Source organism: Lissotriton helveticus, chromosome 8 (genome assembly GCF_964261635.1).
Source record: "Lissotriton helveticus chromosome 8, aLisHel1.1, whole genome shotgun sequence".
In the NCBI taxonomy this organism is placed as follows: domain Eukaryota; kingdom Metazoa; phylum Chordata; class Amphibia; order Caudata; family Salamandridae; genus Lissotriton; species Lissotriton helveticus.
In genome coordinates this window covers 891116460-891136625 of record NC_136069.1, presented here as the reverse complement: position 1 = coordinate 891136625, position 20166 = coordinate 891116460, and the positions used below count along the sequence as shown (strand labels likewise).

Below are 20166 nucleotides of genomic sequence, written 5' to 3'. Positions count from 1 at the left end.
CAGGGTTTGGACACGTGCCCGTAGTGGCTTTTTAATCCATTTTGCATTTCCACCCGAGTTGTGGCGAGGGGACTGAACCCATCAGTCAAGTTTAAGAGGCCCGGGGCCACAGCTGGCTTTCAAATGCACTCTTCTACTTCCAGAGGTGTATTGCAGCAAGGGCATAAAGTGAGTGTGTGTGGAAGGGATGAGATAGAGAGCGGAAGAGAGAGCGATAGGGGGGCAGGCGAGGGGCTCCACCCCACACAGGCGAGAGAGAGGCAGGCGAGGGGCTCCACCCCACACAGGCCTTCCATTCCTTTGTACCATCTCCTCACACCAGGTGGTAAATTGAAGTAACATTGTAGTGACTCCAGATGTCTGGGACCTGGTACTTCCGGGTCTGGATGGTTATTAACCTTTCTGTGACCCATAACCCGTAATTGCATGCTGCAGGAGTTAAATTCCTCTTCATATTTGGTGATTTTGAACCTTATAATTTCGGCATCCCTGCACTGTGCATCTAGTGGCCTTACTGTCTACAGCCAAATGGAGAAGACCCGTTTGCTTGGTTTGTAGGCTTCTTAACACCTTCGCTGCGGCGGCTATTCTGCCGCAGTGCTAAGGGGGCGGGGCGGGGCGGAACCGCTCCGTCACCAGCCGCGGTTGAGCTGTGCTCATGACGGAGCGGTTCCGTCATTGCCCCGCCCTCTCAATGGAACGCCCAGCGCAGGCGCGGAATCCGCGCCGCACAGGCGCGGCGAGCGGGCCATGACGGAACCGCTCCGTCATCAGCACAGCGCCACCGCAGCTGATTACGGAGCGGTTCCGTCATCAGCATCGAAGGAGTTAACACTTGCACCCAGAGACATTGTGGGGGTGGTCTGCATTCCAGAAAATAAGCCAGTCAATTAGTTTAATAATGTGCAGCTTTTGTATTTCTATTAGTTTGACTCTATCAAAAACCATAACGATTTCCTTTTCTAAAGCTAAGAAAAAGGGGGAAAAAGGAGAAACCAATAACAACACCTATCCAAGTCATAGATAGAAAATGAAAGGAAAACATTGGCAACCTTTTATGAAGGGGGGAGGGTTAGAACCTGGCTTATTAGTTCTCACAATGTGAACGTAGTGGCATTGGGATATTTTGTAAAGTAGGCAATAGCTTTCGAATCCTGCGTTGTATAATGTTTCGAAGAGAACTTGGGAGAGGATTAATTTAGGCATATTTGTCTACACACGTAAATCCGGCTGCTGCCCAGGAGATACCGAGCCTGTGGCCTTGACAGGACGAGTCACTGTAGCAAAATACGTGTCTTATCGCTCTGGGCCTAGTTGAAAAGAAAGCAACTGTTTGCAATTCAAAAAATATTTTGATATACTTAAAGTTTGGAGGAACACATGCCTCATTAAAACTGTGATGATTCACTTAGGAATGTAAACAAAAGCACTTTGCGAAATGAGCTGGTAGACGTCAGGCCCGGTTCTAGAGGGTGGGCCGGGTGGGCCGGGCCCACCCAAACATGAGCCTGGCCCACCCAAACATGATGTGAGCCGGTTTTTTTACCCCCATCAGTGTTCGGGCTGGCTCTCCTGATCCGATTCAAGAGGCTGCTGCAGCCTCTGCTCAGCCCAGCACAGATTATCGCGGCCCATTGTCACATATAGAATGACAATGGGCCAAACCCAGCAGTCACAGTATGTGGTGGGAGCTCCTGCCCTGGCCTTAGGGCGGAGGTCTTCAAACTGTGGGTCAGTGATGGCAGTCCCAGGAGGGCGCAAATGCCTCTTTAAGTATTGAAGAAAGTAGATGGCCTTGAAGAGCAACTTTTTTTTTGCGTTTCTAGGCTGTCTTCATTTAAAGTCAACAGCTTTGCTAAAAACAACACAATATTTGATAAGCAACTGAACTTAAAATAATGCTCACGCCTACAAGTGAGTAATGAGGTGTAAAATAAATGCACATTAAACTAATTGATGGGACACACACATCATGAAACTTAGTTAATGTGATCTCCGAAGATGTCTGTATGAGAACAGTCACAAAATTGAATCCAGGATTGTGCAGTGCATAATAGTGACATGTGTATTTATATAGTTTTGCTGTCCCAGCATGTAACAGAAAGCAATGTGAATATGTAGGGCATTATTCTATAATTGTAATAAACACTGTATAACATAAGTTGCCACAAATGATTATGTGATCAGGGCCAATGGAATTATGTGGAAGGGGAGCACCATAGACAAATTATGCAGTATAATGCAGCACATTTTTTACTAGTATAAGTTAATTATTTTGACATTTTTTTACTTGGTAGAACTGTCTGGGTAAAGATTTCACCCCATTAGTACCAATTTAACAGCCAAATACAGAAATAAGCTACTGAAAGTTGGCCAGTTACCCTTTGAAAAAGGCTTCCAATGCGCACAAACACGTCACCATGTTTTGTAGTAACTTTTGATATATTTGAGCTTCAATTGTTTTTTAAATCTGCATGTTATACTGCACGTGGTGGATTATGTGGCAAATACATAATTATGTTAAAAATGTCACGGATGCAGAATCACATAATTCCAGCAGCCCTGTATAAGATAAAACAAGTGCTTTCAAAGAATACATATCAGTAATAGCTAACCAGACTGTACCTATTGCAGACATTTTTTATGACCATTAAAAGTACACTTTTTAAAACTCAACAACCTTACATTGCCTCTAAAAAAAATTATTTTTTTGTCATCATGATGCTTCAAGTTATTCCATAAATTAAATCACATTAGACCCCCTCCTTGAACTCACACACAGAGGTACCTCTAGGTACCCATTAACACATCTGGGATGGTTGTTTTTACCAAAGGGTATGGGAAGTCTTTGCAAAATGGGCGCCTTAGTCCCCATACCTCAGCCAACTTGGCCGCTGTTTACATGCAAATGTCCTTTCAGGTGAGTTGAGAGGGTACACAGGAAGAGACCCTGCATTCAGGGGTTTGTGGTTTGAGTGGTGCTGTACGCGGTGGGGATTGAGTGGCGCTGTAGGCATTGAGGCCTGAGTGGTGATGTAGGCGTTGTGGGTTGAGTGGTGCTGTACGCGGTGAGGATTGAGTGGCGCTGTAGGCATTGCAGGTTGAGTGGTGATGTAGGCGTTGCGGGTTGAGTAGTGCTGTACGCGGTGGGAGTTGAGCGGTGCTGTAGGCGTTGGGGGTTGAGTGGTGCTGTAGGAGGTGCACGTTTTCAGCAGGCACACTCCTCCAGCCGTCAGTGCACACTTTCAGCAGGCACACACCACTATCCATCACTGCACGCTATCATCAGACATACACACCACCAGTTGTCAGCGCACGCTTTCACCGGGCACAAACACCACCACACCTCAGTGCACGCTTCCACCAGGCACACACACCACCAGCCGGCAGTGCACGCTTCCACCAGGCACACTTCCACCAGCCAGAAGTGCACACTTCCACCAGGTACACACACCACCAGCAGTCAATGCACGCTTCCACCAGGCACACACACCACCAGACGTCACTGCACGCTTTCACCAGGCACACACACACACTACCAGCCATCAGTGCACAATTTCTACAGGCACACACACCACCAGCCGTCAGTGCACACATCATTTGTTAATGCATAAACAATTAACTATTGTAGCAATCGCAGTATGGCGCACTTTACTTTTAAACATATTCATCTAAAACGCAGCATGCCACCATTGCTACAAAAATACATACACATTTTTTGGGCCTACAATTTCTAGACTTTTGTTGCAGTTGGTGTTGCAATATTTAGCAATGCCAATAGCTCAAACTTAATTATCCCGAGACCTATTGCATTGTAAATGCTTGTTATCATTATATTGACCATGGATGCAAGGCAACAATAAAAATGTCCAGATAACTGATGATTACTGAGCAATCCTTTGTTGGTAGTTTTGAAATGCAGATAAACTGTATTTTATGTGGATAGCTCAGTGGGTTACTGTATTTGTCACAGTGATTCTTGTTTTACTTGCAGCTCAGAATTTACAATCCTAACATAGAACAGTGACCTATGAACTGTCATCAAAGAGCTGCATATAAACCTGAATGGTTTAGTTAGAACTTCACATTTTGTTTGTGTTGCGATATACTTAGAACTTCCTCAGTCTTTCATTATTCTAATGTTGCTAAAAAGAGTTAGCTTGGGCAGATATACATTTTTATTAGTAAAGCCAACCCACCAACCATTAGGGTATGCTTTAAATCCTGAGTTTGTGCTTCTTCAGACCATACCCTCTTAGAATATACTGCCCACCAGTATGGATGACATGAGTCCTACACTTTCTAATCCTCATTGGCTTATGCAACATTCCCTATAGACTGATCTACCTACTTGCATCATTCATTATCTCTGTATAATGTGTGTGTGTGATGTGAAGTACTGTGACACCCTACACTGATATGAGTAGCGCTATACAACAAATGAAATGCATATGAGAGAGGGGCTACAGAGGGATTAAGGGCACTGTTGGAGGGTGGTAGTAATGGTATCTACGGATGAAGAGGTCATTGGTGGGCGCCAAACAAGACTTTCGCATTAGTGCTAAAGCCGGCCCTGTTATGCCCTTTTGGTTTTTGTTTATTTAATTAGCTGTCAGGTCATGAGTGCACAAAGACTGTTTGGTCGGCCCTCTGGGGCTGCCCAAACTAGTCATGCCCACTCTGTCTTTCTCCATACAGGCTGCATTGGCTGCAATGCAGCCTGCATAGAGAACATTACCTCCACATAAGCCCCTGGCTGGGCGGCGTCCCGACCAATCACAACACTGCTTGCAGCGTTGTGATTGGCTTTGGGGAGGGAGCCAGGCTGCCTGCATCTTGTTCCTGCCAGTGGCAGGAGAGCAGGAGCTGAGAAGACGTGGGACCCAGCCAGCGGAAAGGTAAGCTATATTTTTAATAATAATAATTATTAAATTAAACACCATCCCGCGTGACCCCACCCCACGTGAACCCCCTGCCCCGTCTCTCTTGCCTCGCGAGTCATGCTGGCCGCAAGTGCCGCAGTGGCCCACCCTAATGCACCATTGGCCCACCCAAATAAAAAATCCTGGAGCCGGGCCTGGTAGACGTATATCTTGAGGGGAAGGTGGAGCGGGGAATTAAGGGTATAAGGCGGGCCCCCACCCTTCTGAGGGCCTCCAATGTAGTTCTAAGCTTATGGATATCTGTGAGATATGGGAGTTTTCGGGGCCTCTCATCACCCTGTACAGGGGGCTCCTATCATTGTGTGTTACCCCCCTGCTGAGAGTTGTACATGGAACATAGAATGTTCTTTCACGAGTTCACTGTGTTAAATGGCCCCTAGGCGCGGTAACAAACAAATTGGAGATTTGGGCTGAGGAATAAGGGGTGGAGGCAGGGGGAGGCTGATGCTGGTGGTGGGAATTCAATCTTCGGGAATGGAAGGAAAAAACAAAACGAGTTTCCAGTGAATACCATCTATTCAGGGTTTTGGCAGACATGGATTTGAGAAAATACCTTTACATGCCTGTCTGCCATGTGTGGACACTTGCTGATAAATTATGTAAACACATATGGTTTAAGGAACGGTAATCCTATTTGAGTTCCTAAATCATAAGGATATGATGTTGGTAGTTAAACAATCTGAACACCAATGGAACAAGTGCAGTATTGTAGTGAGGTAGGATCTCTCGCTGATGTACAATATTACGTATAATTTTGGCGAAAAATAACTGTTTATAACTTGCATGAAAAATAGCTGGGCAGCGAATTACCCTACTCTGATCAATAACTAGAGAAGGGCTGGAAAAATATGTGTACATTTAAAATTTGATATTTATAGACTAAGGCATTGATTCTCAGGAAACCGCGGGTACGTCACTAAAAAGTTCTAAATGTGTGTGATTCAAAGATGGGCAGTTTCTAACTTACATGCTATAAAGTTATTACGTCACTCTTTCTATAGTCGGGATGGGAGCATCTGTACGCCCCTAGAGATACCTTGACAGCCTGTCAACGACCGTCTCCATGCGCCGACGCTACGCAGTTTAACTGGAAGTACACAATACCATCACTGTATGAATAATATAATATGCCTGGAGGTCTGTCAACTGTACTCTACATTGATTAAGGTCCGCTCTTACTTTAATTCTTGCTTTGACATACATGTTGTACCAACTGTTGTACCCGCTTATACTTGAAAATCACTAAGGAAAGTGTTTATAAAAAGACTTAACCACACGTATTGAACACATTTGATTTTGTTCCCACTGACAAAAATCCCAGGCTTGCATTAGACACATAGATTTTAATGTCTATAGCTGTTTCCAGTAATTCAGGAGTTTGCAACATATGCCAGAATTGACTGATCCATGACTGATCTTCTTGATAAGCATGAGATAGATTTATGCACAATGAATCTAAACGGAATTCGGCAAGTATCTTTTCAAGTGACCCCTCAACAAATGAGAACTTAGAAGTTCTTTCCTGACTTACTAAACTACTCATACATGATCAAATCCCTCCCTCCCAGATCTGTAAAGTGTTGGCGGGAGTCCAGTTGGATCTCAGGCATGTCTTTTGGAACAGCTGGTGCTCAGGCTTCTAGGGAAGCTGGCATGTGCTACTCGTAGCAGCTTGTTGGCTCCCTGGGGTACCTCCCCCTCAGCAGAATAGGCCTCCCATACTATAGGCTGCGCTTGATCCCCTGTAGGTGCATCCAGTTCTTCATCTAACCGCCCCACCGGCCAGTGAGCAGGCCACTGCAACTGTGCTACTATATAGTATTGATTGAAGTTGGTGTCCCCAATGCCCCCTTTTTCCACTGGCAGCTTCATCTAGTACAGCGCTATGCAGCACCTGCCCTTGCTCCAGAGGAAACTCCCTAACATAGCATGAAAGGTGCAGAAGGTGCTCCGAGATATGCTCACTGGAAGGTTGTGGAAATAATATAACAGACAGGGTAGTATCATCACCTTCGACAGTGACACCCTGCCTTGCACTGTGAATGGAAGGGTGTACCAGAATGCCAACTGGGGACTAAGGGAGACAATAACTCAGGTTACCGTCAATAACATCCTGGAGGCTATGACAGATGTTTATCTATAAGTACCTGAACGTGCCCGGCTCCCAGCGCAGTGGGTAAATGTCCACTACAAATCTATGCAGTGGGCAGCCCAGATGTACTGGAAATAGGCAGGTTTTGGACTAATTCACCCCAAGTCCTGAGGCATCTCGGAATCCTGATAATATATCCTTTGTCTCTGTTATGCCCTCCCGAATATTGCAAAGGTAGATCAAGGAGGCATCAGTGTAGAGTGAGACAGCTTGCATCATCCCCTCCAATGGCATGCCCCATCCATGACACCTCTGCCGAAGCCACAGTGCAAGCGGTTCAATCGCCAGAGCAAAGAGGAGCTGGGAGAGAAGGTACCACCGGCGCGTGCCCCTGCTCCTGAAAAAGGACCCAAGAAACTTTGTTTTATATTCACCCTGGCTGTGGAGGGCGAATAAATTAGCCTGATGAGTCGCTGCAGTTTGCCATCTATCCCCCCAAATGTAAGCATCGAAAACATCCAGTTCCATTTGACTGTGTTGAGCATTTTTTCTAAATCCGACAGTAAACCGGCCACATAAGGCAAATGCGCGTGGGCCAGCTCCAGGACCCTGTGGAGCCACCTCATGTTATGGGAGGTAGATCTGCCAGGGTTGAAGCTGTTTTGATCCAGGAGGTCTAAACGGGGGGGGTCCAGCAGTCTTGCTGCAACGATTTTACTAAGAATTTTGTAGTATGTCCCAAGCATGGACAAGGGACAGTGCGATGACAGCAGCTGTTATACTATGTTAATTCTGTGCGAGTACATCAAGTAGCTAATTGAGGGTAATGTCATGTGTGATTTCACTAGTGATGTCATTGTTGATTTGTTATGTCATCTATAATGCCATGTGTGATGCCAGGACAAGTGCATTGGGGGTCGTTATAGTTGTGTTTTTATGTCACAACTATGAGCTTTCAACAGCAGTTTTTTTTTGGGGGGGGGATTATTTTTAGAAAGGTTTTTACTTCTGGTTTTACTAGACAATGATAATATCTATTAATAAACGTGTTGCAGTGAATACATGTCCATATGTTGGTGTGTTGCCTCTGCGTTTATTCTATTGCAAAATAAGCTTCAGTGCTTAATTTGAGCCGGTGGTTTCTGGTGCTCGGCACCGGCACTTAATTGTCGGCACCTGCACTCAATTGTCGGCACCTGCACTCAATTGTCGACGCCGACACTTAGGATCATTTGGAGAAGAGCAGACCTGCAATTATTAGGCAGTATGCATTAAAAACAACTAAATGCCGCCCAAGCCTGGAATAGTCTGAACTGTCACACTTGGATCAGTGTACTGGTTAGTAGCTGTGTACTGTCATGACTAGTGGCAGCGGCAATGGGTGGTGCAAGCTGCAGAGTCCCCCCAACTAGAGCCCTGGCATTTTTTTTTTTTTTTACAAATTAAGCACTAAATTAAGCTTGCAATTATGTCATAACGTCACACTTCAGGAGTTCCGCAGAAAAAACTAAAAACTCCACTCCACCATCACACACAGTTTCAGCAAAAACTGTTGCCTCCACTCACAACTGCTCAGTTCAGTGGTTATTACAGCTGCGTTGACATTGCAACGCAGACCCCGGGTCCATAGTCATAACCTGCATGCTAATAAGCACCTCTGAACAATAAACAAGTGGCTGAAATATGCAGCCCTGATAACTGTGCAAACACCTCGACAAATACTAAATCTACGAAAACTAATGCTCCCCTATATGCCTGGCTGCGTGGAACTGCGAGCTAGGAAACAAAATGTAAGAAGCTCCCCAGTGAAAAGCAGAAACGCTGCATAGGATTTAACGCCCTCGTTTGCAAACTGCCACAATTCATAATTATGTCACACTGACAGCCCTTAAGCAGCTCATAACATCCGCGATGCCCGACTCCAATGATAATCAAGGTTACCCTCTGCACCCGTGCAGCCTCCAAATGTATTTAGCCTCCAGTCATTCTTAAATCCGATTGATATTTTTTCTAGTGTTTTTTTTTCTTTTACTTAATACATAGTCTAAGTATTATAGTTTATACTCTGCTGCCTCATTATTAAATCTACGCTGCCGGGAAGGTCTAGCCATTCGCTTCTTTTGATTTGGCGTAAGCTGACATTTTTTTTCTTTTTGTAAAAAACAAAATCAGCCTCCTTTAGCCATATGCTTGTTCCTCCATCCATTGGTTTGAGACATGGTCAGTCACATACTGGAGCAGACCAGAGGTGTATTTCTCCCCCACCATCATGATGCTGGTCGGGGGTTGCGTCATTTCTCCTCCGACAGAGTCCTTCTGTCGGATTCTATGGGGCACATTGATTTCAGAAGCAGCAGCAGCTGACTGGGCGGATTTGTTGAAACTGGAAACCATCTTAAACGAAGGCCTCCACTACTAAAAGCAACACATTGAGCATGTTACCCATATGCTTGCATGATAAAACTTGGCTTTTTTCCTCTATCTAACCTTATCTCTTCTGGTCACCCGTTCGCTAGCGCCGGGACGCCCTGTTGCTGGGGCAGCCATGCGCTCTATAAATGACCCTAACGTGTCACTGATCAACCCCACATGGAGGGGGATGCTTGTAGTTTTTCTAATTTATTATGTACTTGGCAAGACTCACCTGAGAGTATGGCCACAACTTGGCCACTTAATTTTTTGGTTTACACATTGGACGAGTCAGACCCCAAGATGGCCATTCCAATGTCATTGCTTTTGTTATATACCTTTCTGATCTGAGAGCAGTAGCGGTGGCTACCAATCGGGAGTGGTGTCATGTGGGTGGGGGTTGTTTTTCGTAACAGACAAAATACAACAAGAAACCACTTACCTTGGCTGGGCGACGCTGCCTCTTCTTCCTGTCTCATCCGGCAGCAGGAAGGACCAGGAAGCAACTGGGCTCCAGGCCAATCACAACACTGTAATGCACCTTAGCAGAGGAGCCGCCACTGTCTGAGAGAGAGAACCACTGCGTTCCTCTCAGATGTCTGGGTCACCTTGCAGATAGCAGACCGTGGTGCCTGTTTAGTCTTGAAACCTTTGCTTGCAATCTTCTCTTCTATCAGGGCTTGCTCACCACCACATAAAAGCATAAATGCTTAGCAAGGTGGGGTGCAGACTCGATTAAAAAAATGGGCTCTTTCTTTAAGTTAATTTATAACTGTATCGGGAGACTCATACATGTTGTGTCCAGACCTTAATGGACCAAGACCACCAAACTGCAACCTAGAAAGTCCTGCTTTGCGGATATTTATGGTTTTACTTTTAAGGTTCTCATTACATTTTCACTTTGGTTTATTTATTTGCCGTGTGCTTGCTTCTCTTTGTTATTATCATCTTCTATACCAATAGGTCTGACCTGTAGATTAAGGCATAGAAACAGCACATTAAAGGCAGACCCATTGGCTTTGCTGATATTGGTTTCATTTGCTAGCACTCTGCTGCAGGCAAGAGGTCTCTGGGTCCTTCTGCTTTATTTTTAGGCCTGATGTTTAGTACTAGGAATGCTGGATTAATTGTGCAAAATAGAAACGGTCATTGAGGCACAAGGAATGCTGTCAGACCACTGAGACTCAAAACATCTTGCTATTAGAAGGAGCATCCCAGGATGAGTTTTTATCATAGAACAACTATTTTATCTTTCTACTTTTGGAGTGAGGTACCATACCTGTCTGAATTTCTAAGCAAAGGGAACTGAAATTGGGCCATTGGCAGAGACAATTAGATTTTGCATTGTTTTACGAACTTACATAATGTTGGTATCTCTACTGATTTACAAAGACCAAGGGGCATATTAACAAGGGGATGTCGCCACCAGAATGTCACTTAAAGTGACGTTCTGGTGGCAATATCCCCTTCTTATTTACAAAGCGGCGTTAAACCACTTTAGGTGGCTTAACGCTGCCCTGTAAATAAGGCCCCTTTTCACGTTTGTAAATAAGGCCCATTTCATGCTTCATGGTGCAATGGGTGTTGTTACAGTGGGCGTTCTGCCACAGCACCCATTGCTTTTTGATGCAGCCCCATATTTACAAGAATGGGGCAGAGCCAAAAACTAAGGCCAAGTAAAACCTGGTCTTAGGACTGCGATCCGATAAGAAATTATAAATTTCTCCTCATATTTTGCTTTTTATATTCAGTACACACATAGAAACAGCAAATCGCCTTTAACCCGTTGACCGCAGCGCGAATTCCGCCACGGTGCGGGTGAATTATTCAGTGGGCGGGGTTTGGGCGGCCCCTGGCCGTCCTCCGCACCACATGCCCACTGTGATGTCAGACGGCCGGGGGCCGTCCGAAGCATGGAATCGTTTAAACATTATTTATGTGCAGGGAGGTGTCCCATCCTGCACATAAACAATCGCCCCATGCAGCGCAGGCACCCTTGCAACATGTCGCAAGGGTGCCTGAACTGGAGCTCTGCAGCTTTTTAAGAGCTAGCATTAGGGGAAATGCAGGGGTGCACCCTATTTTTGTATATACGGCACATCCCTGTGTTTAAAAAATGTGGAAGTGCAGCATTACAAATTTTGGCGTAACACCGTGCTCCAACATTTTATAGTAAATATCCCCCTTAGAGAGGTGAATGCAGTGTTAGAAGATTCTTCCTCCTAAGCAAGTTGTGTTCTACACACAGGGATGCAACAGGCCTCCATTAAGCTGAGTGGTCACTAACACAGCCTCACCATGACTTGGGCCATGTGTATTACTGCGAGTTGTTATCACTTTTACTTGCCACATTTTCTTTTCTTACCCCAATCTTAGCACTTTTCTACCAGAGCCAAGTGAAAGTAATGGCAAATCTAGGGACAGGCCCAGGGTTTATCTATTGATCTGCTCAATGTAATAGTGTTGGAGTAATTGGGTTGCAACTACCTAAGCTAGATAACCGGAGCAATAGCGATGTAACCCTTCATCGTTGGTTCTCAAATCTCAGTGATTCATACTGAAAACTTTCAGGGATGGGAAACATCCTTTACCACGCAACTTTTACCACGCAGTGCTTTTACAACGCAGGTTTTACAACGAAAACCATTACAGCGCATTGCACTGGGGGGCGCTCTAGGATAAGTAATAGTTTAATTTACTATCCAACACCTTCCCTACTATCCATGGGGACTGGAGTTGGAATAGTAAATTAAACTATTCACTATCCAGCACCCCCCAACGGAATGCGTTGTAATGGCTTGCGTTGTAAAACTTGCGTTGTAACAGCATGCGTGGTAAAAGCATGCGTTGTAACAACGTACATCCTCCAGGGATCAAATGTGATTGCACCAGTTATGTGGATCATGGTCCAGTCTGGCTTCAAAAGTTTCATGAGGTGTTGTCTTATAGTTACGTTACCTTTTGTTAAGACAACTGTTCCTGGGTAGTTAATTCCAACAGTTGATATGCCTCCGCTGAAGTGAAATGAAGGGAGTCTCCTGTGCTGTGAAGCTGAGGAGGGACAGACAGCTAAACAAGAAAACTAACTTTCTTGCCTGGGTGCCTACTGCCTGAAAGAAATGTAAATGTGTGCAATTAGTTATTCTGCAAATATAAAGGCAGCCTGGAAGACAGTGTCATCACAGAGCTTCAAATGACTCCATCAATTAAAACCAACAAATATTTTTTTCTTTTTGAGAGGTATTGTATGGGTGTTACAAACTGAGCCATAGAGTGCGTGCTTTTTAGTGGACAGATAAAAAAATGTTTGCATTAAGTGCAGTCTGCGTATTACTAAAGTCTGTATTTTGGAAGCACAGTTTATTTATATCTTGAACCTAAATCTTTTTGTCATTTTTTAGCAGTCCACCTTATTCTGTGTCTAATGACAAACATATTCACAGTGTTTTCTGACACATGGTAAGACCTGGTAGCACTAAAAATACACTAGTAACTATTCCCCACTGTCCCAACCAGGATCCAATTTTGTGACTTTCTGGTCACACACATAGATATCTGCACTGATTGTATTAACCAATAAAGGTTTTACAATGCAAAATGGTACTTTTCCCACTTATTAGTTTAACTTGCATTTATTTTTCATTTAAAGTGCACTTTATTTTATATGCAGTTGCCTGAATGTGAAAGACCAACATATTAGTTATGCAATATTTTGTTCTTTGTAGCTGTGCCTTTGACCCGTCTTAGGCTCATTGACCCTGCTCCTTTCTCATTTTAATTCACTTGGACTGCTGCTTAGAATACACAGTTTGAAGCCAAAAGGTAGAGTTCCTTATGGCATAAAAGCCAAGACAAGACCCAATTTCTGCTTTCTCTCCTCGACCGCTCAGCGCCTTGACACCTACGGGTATCAGTGCGCTTTATAAATCCTCATCCTATCCTATCCTGAATAGGGCTGTATGATCAACCTGCAGACAAAAGCCTTAGGCGCAATATCTGACATTTAGACTGCATTCATTAAGTGTAAATTAAACTGCAACTGATCATAAATGTGTCTAATAATGTTAGCACCTCCGTTGGGTGCCCCATTCTAATGATTCATTTTCTTGCTTTTCATCAGTGTCTGGAGCCGTGCAAAGAATCATGGGATTTGAAGAAGAACCACTGCCAAAATTTCTGTGAGGTATGTTGGTCTCGAGGCATTTGCTGTGCCTGCCTTGTGTGCACGTGCAAGTCAAGATGTGTTAGATCTAGCATGTATTTTTAGAGCACTGAAAGAACTCAGGCCGCTGCGAGGAATTTCTTTTTATTTTAATTCTTTAGTGTTCGTTGGAGTCACGAGTAAGTCGCATCTGTTTTACCAGGAAGGCACAACTTTGTGAAGCAGACCCAAAATCAATAAACAAAATCTCATTTGCATACAACAGTGTAATTAGGGCAGGCAGAAGATGTTCTCTTTGATTGAAATCACAAAGAGAGAAGAGGTATTAAATACTTCCTTATGATAAAATAAATGTCCATGTCAGTCTGTACAGCTCTTCCATGCCCACGACATTTTCTTGTACCCAAGAACCTGCCTTAATTTCTGCCCAACTTGCTGAGTCTGAATGCCCCCGAGTCCACAGGGACCCCGTAAAGAGCTGATCTATGCTGTTTAGGGACACTGTCCCCTATGTTGGGTGCGACCTTAAATTGTTCCAACCATCCCTATTTTCAAGTAGATAACGCCCTTCAACCAGGGCCGACTGGCCATATTGGGTACCGGGTGATTTTCACGGTGGGCCGGAAGGGTGGGGGATAGTTTTCGACCAGTGTCGACCAGTGTGGGCCGCTTTTGTTACTGGGTGCCAGTTCTGCAGCGGTGCTGCAATATCGACCCCCTGTAAAAAAAGTTGCAGTGGTACTTAACACTAGCACCCCACCCCATGTCACACCCGGGCCAGTTGGGCGGAATTGCCAGGGCTGGTTTCTGTTCCCAGTCCGGCTGCGCCCTGAACCTTCCTGCTCTGGCCGTGTTCGGTGGACACATGTGTATCATTTTTAGGATTCAGTAGATGTTTTTATCAATAGTAATTCATACTGGACTCCTCGTTAAAGAAGTCCATTGCCCTCCTCGTTAAAGAAGTCCATTGCCCTTGGGTAAACATGGCCCCTACATATTTTTTTTTTTGCAGAGTTTTATATAGCGATTTATTATGTTTTAATGAAAGGAACTGCTCATAACCTTTATCTAGGTTGCATTCAAGGTTATTCGAAGATGATCTTGATTATCTTTATTTCTTTTTTTTTTTTTTCAGTTCAAAATCAAGTTTATTAAAGAAAAGCATGGTGATAATACAAATCAGGAACAGTACTAATAAGGGAGCTATGGTGGAGAAATAATAAGAAGGGAGTGGGGGAGAGGGAAATAAAAACTTACAATGATGAATTAAGAAAAAGGAGAGCAATGCAATTCAACAAAATCAATACATCATACAAAATATAGAAGTGAATCATTTTGGAGAAAGCACAGAAAAGAAAGGACATAATAAATAGGTAATGTAATAGAATGCAAATATGGCTATGCAGTAAAATAGAATGGTTATACAGAAAGTAATGTGAAGGGTATCAAGGGGGTTTAGGTACTTCCTGCTGCGCAGGTCGAGGTCGAAAAGAACGGAGTGCACATGTATCTAAATACAATGTAATAGGAAGCCATAAGTCAGCACGTTTAGTTGCCAGCTGTGGAGGAAAAACAAAAGCAGTATCGAGTCTATGGTTGTGAAGTACATTATACCACCAAGCTTTAAAAGTAATACTGGACGTAGATTTCCAATTGATCGTGATCTGTTGAAAAGCAACCGCTAATAATAGGTCAACAATTTTAACATTAAGGTCAGTACAGGCCCAGCAAGGAGAAAGGCTACCCAGGAAAACATGAGCAGTTGAAAACGGAGTGTTAGTGGAAAAAATGACATTGATTTGCGCCCATATTTGTAACCAGAAGGCATAAACATCCTTGCAAAGGAACAACATGTGAAATAAGGTAGCATTTGGGGAGGTACATGACCAACAGGTGTCTGGCGTGTTGGGAAAACGTTTGTGAAGGGTGGAAGGAGTGTGTAATAAACGGTTATAAATGAAGAATAGAGATTGCGTTAAGGAAGCAGCCCTGGAGGATTTACGGATCTTTAACCAGATCCTATCCCACAGGGAAGTTGGCCAAGAAACGGAAAGATCAGTCTCCCACTGCTCCTCAACTTTGCTCTTAAGTCTGGGAATAGTGTGGACATGAAGCTGTTTATAAAGAACAGAAGCTTTTGGAAGAGTGAGTAAAGTGGAGTGAAGGTGAGCAATAGGGTCTGGAGTGGGTGTAGGAGGAGGAGTATCAGGAAGTGTAACATACACGGCCATGACTGACGCCTTAAGGAGAAGATATTGGGGGAGACAAGTGAGGGGTAAGTGAAAGGTGAGACGAAGAGTGGAAAAGGGTAGGAAGGTGGACTGTGAAAACAATTGGGAAACCCAAAGTAGTCCTTTGGACCTCCAAGACTTCCATAGAATGGGTTTACCTCGGATCAGAAGGTACTTATTATGCCATATAGTAGAGGAGAGGAAGTCAGCAATGCAAGTAGGGGCCGGAGGGTGGGAGGAAAGGAGGAGTTTGAGGGTGAACTTATGAATAGGGGTAAAAAGTGAGGCAGGCTTGCGGGAAAAGGAAATGCATTCAGCAAAAGAAAAAGGTGAGAGAAAAAGGCGCTCCACTTTTGTCCATAAAGGGCATGGAGAGTCAGGGTCTTGTAACCAGAGGGAAGACTGACGTAACAAAAAGGCCTTGTGATAAGCGGAGAAATTTGGAAAGTTGACCCCACCCTCGGATGTAGGACGGCTGAGTCTAGCTAAAGACATTCTAGGTTTACTTTTATGCCAAAGAAAAGAAGATAAAATTGAATTTATTTTTTTGAGGAATTTAGCTGGAATGGGGACAGGAATATTGGATAAGGTGTAAAGAATAATAGGGGAGATCATCATCTTGATTGTATCAAGACGCCCCCACCAGGACAAGTAAAGGGGATGCCACCTAGCTGTGAGATCAGATATTTTCTGGACGCACTTGGTTAAACAGAGGGAAACAGTGTCACGAAGTGAGGAGGTAATATGTAAACCTAGGTATTTAATATTGGAAGGACTCCAGGTGAAGTTGGAGGCAATGAAATCATTCTTGAAAGTAAACTTTGTTAAAGGTAAAATTTCGCATTTATCGTTATTAAGTTTATAACCAGAGACTGAGGAATAATGTTGAACTTCCGTTAAAAAGGCAGGGATGGAAACAATAGGATTGGAGATAAATAATAAAATGTCGTCCGCGTAAGCAGCTAGTTTGACAGAGAGCTCTGTAGTACTAAAACCAGTAATATTAGGGTTTTGACGGAGTTTGGATAAAAAAGGTTCGAGGGCCAGGTTGAATAGGAAGGGTGAGAGGGGACAGCCTTGACGGACACCTCTACCGAGATCAAAATAAGGAGAAAGTTGGCCATTAGCGAAAACTGCAGCCCGGGGATGGGAGTATAACAAGGAGATTAGGGAGATAAATTTAGGACCAAAACCAAACCAATTAAGGGTGTGAAAAAGGTATGACCATTCGACTCTGTCGAATGCCTTTTCAGCATCTAAGGCTATGGCTGCGAGGGGAGATTGGAGATGAGAAGATTTTGTTAAGATGTTAAATAGGAGCCTCGTGTTATCTGTAATATAACGGCCTTTAACAAAGCCTGATTGTTCATCTCCAAGCAGGTCAGGGAGCAGATGATCTAATCTCATTGCCAACATTTTAGCGAAGATTTTGTAATCTATATTAACTAGTGAAATAGGTCTGTAATTTTTGCAATATTGGACATCTTTTCCAGGTTTGGGAATTAGACAAATATGGGCGTCCGAAAAAGTACCAGAAGAAGTGCCTAACTCAGTAAAAGAAGATATAAGGGAATGGAGTTTTGGAATAAGAAGCTTCGAGAAGTGAAGATAAAACTCAACAGTGAACCCGTCAGGGCCGGGGGCTTTGTTCAGCTTTAAACGATGAAGAGCAGCAAGTAATTCTGGCTGCGAGGCATCGGATTCCAAGGAGGACAAGTCAAGAGGGAAGGAAGGGGGGGGTCTGAATGGTAGAGAAAAAGTGTGTAAGAGACTGAGGAGAAGTGGGTGTATCTGAAGTGTATAAGGATTCATAAAAATGTGAGAAGGTAGCAAGAATGTCAGCATCTTTATGTTGTAACTGGGCAGTATCATCATAAATTGATTCAATATTGACTTTAGTTTGTTTGATCTTTAAGTAATTTGCAAGAGTCTTCCCGGCCTTGTTCCTACCACCATAAAACTTGGCACTAGATTTAAGCAAGTACAGAGAGGCATCTTCAGTTGACTGTTCATTAAATTTAAGTTTGGCAGCAATCAGAGATGTCAGACTATCTGAGGAATGAGAAGTGAAGTAGGCGTGTTCCAATCTTTTAATGTCAGAAAGAAGGGTTTTGGTGAATTGGCGTGCAGATTTACGTTTTTTAGCAACAAAAGTAATAATAAAATCACGAGCAGCTGCTTTAAAAGCATCCCAGAGGGTATGTTTCGAAATAGGTGGGATATCATTAAAGAGGAAAAACTCATCAAAAAATGCGGAAAAAGAAGCAGAAAAGTTGGGATCTAAAAGAAGGGCATTGTTGAAACGCCATCGTTTAGGACCATCAATTTTGGGTAAAACTTCGAGACTGACCAGTACAGGGGCATGGTCAGAAAGTAAAATCGGGCCAATTTCTGCTGCATGGAGAGTTTGAGTAAGTGCGTGGGAGACAAAAATGTAATCAAGCCGTGATTGGGACCGATGATGGGGGGAGTAAAAAGTGAATTCTTGCAAGGTCGGGTTACATAAACGCCAGGAGTCCACAAGCTTATGTTGCGAAATAGCTTGGGTGAACAATTTGTGCGATTTCGTAGGAATATAATTGGCATCGGACTTCCTGTCCAAAAATGGATCAAAAGGGTGATTACAATCTCCCGCAAGGATGAAGTTATCATCTATGAATTGGGTGATGCGGGGAGAAAGATCAGCCCAAAAAAGGGGTTCACCGGCCGTGGGGCCATAGACGTTAAGGAGAGAGATTGGAACACCTCTAAGTGATAGTCTGACATGAATCCATCTGCCATTAGTATCCGATTCTTGAGATATAACCGTTAGAGGAAGTGACCTACGACATAAAATGGCAACACCATTACGTTTCCCATCACCCTGTGAGAAAAAGACATCACCCACCCAACCTCTTTTGAGTTTGCCAGATTCTAGGTCTGAAAGGTGAGTTTCTTGAAGAAACGCAATGTCAACATTCAGTTTAGCTAAGTGAGATAAAATGCGTTGACGTTTAATTGGGGAGTTAATACCCTTAACATTCCATGAAACCAAATTTAGGGACATAGTATGTACAGAAAAGCCATAAATTTTTTAATCAATGATTCAGAGAAGTAATGAGGAATAGAAGAAAAGAAGGCATAAATAAAGGAAAGAACAAGGAAAAAGAGATGAAAAAAGAAGAAAGGAAACTGTGGAAGATGGGAAAAAGATACATGAAGAAAAAGATTATAAAGAGGAGAGAGATCAACGAGTAACGAGTAATGAGTAAAGATCAGAAAAGGAGTACAAAGGAAAGAAGACAAGAGCAAGAAAGAAAGAGGAAAGAAAGGAAGAAAAGGCGTAATAGAACCTGAGGAGAAAGAAATCATCATTGTAAAGCTAAGCATGAAGTCAGTGGTAAAGGAAGGGGAAGTGAAGAGGAACAAAAACCAAGGAAGGTACAAAAAACATGAAAATAACATACCTACTAAGGGGAGGTACGAGACGAGGTTGAGGGGGGAAGGAGCCAGGTGGGAGAGGCAACACAATCGAGGGCAACCGGGCAAGGAACCAGGGAGATGACATCGTACGGTGAGGGGTTCCTGCGGGAAGAAAGACGAGGTATAACTGAGACAATAATATAAAGAACAGTAGCAAAAAATGAGGAGAAGGAAACGAAATTAAATAAAATACATGACATTAGGAAAAGGGAAGAAAATAGACAAGTGACCAGAAAATTTCAAAAAGTGAAAAAACACGGTATCTAAACATATGAGGAGAACAAGAACTTCGCCAGCATAACCAGAAAATCAGCCAAAAACATAAGGCGAACAACAGCATATCAATAAGAGAGCTGGAATCTGAAAACAAGCATATGGTGCAAAGAGTCAACCAGGAGAAGAGGAGGAAGAACCGGAGGTATCCATGGTAGAGGTACGGTGTGCATTAATGAAGCTCTGCAATCTCACAGGATCCTCATAGGTGGTGGTTTTATTATTGTAGGTGACCTTAAACAGACATGGATGATACAGGCCATATCGGGCACCCATGGCACGGAGTGCCTCTCTCATGCTGAGGAAAGCTTTCCTACGAGCAGCAGTTGCTTTAGCATAATCCTGGGCGAAAAACAATGGAGAGTCCAGCCAAGACAATTTGGGAATAGCCTTGGCAGCTGCTAGAACTTTCAGGAGGTCTGTGTACTCCAAGAAATAGATGATGACCCCTCTTGGCCTTTGTGACAGGGAGAGGGATGTAGGTAGACGACCTAGACGATGCGCCCGTTGAATGTTGAGAGAGGTATCCTGTGGTAAGCGTAGCAGTTTGGGAAGAAAAGACTTGAAGAAGGCAGGCGGGTCGGACCCTTCAAG

General features: G+C 43.7%; 1 protein-coding gene across 1 annotated transcript in view; it reads left to right on the top strand.

Annotated features, from left to right (window-relative positions):
• The window catches only part of ANOS1 (anosmin 1), a 451571-nt gene that overhangs the window by 251808 nt on the left and 179597 nt on the right, over positions 1-20166 (top strand). The window contains exon 3 of the mRNA XM_078657674.1: positions 13565-13627. Coding sequence (XP_078513800.1) covers positions 13565-13627 — 63 coding nt within the window. The remainder of the gene's footprint in view (positions 1-13564; positions 13628-20166) is intronic.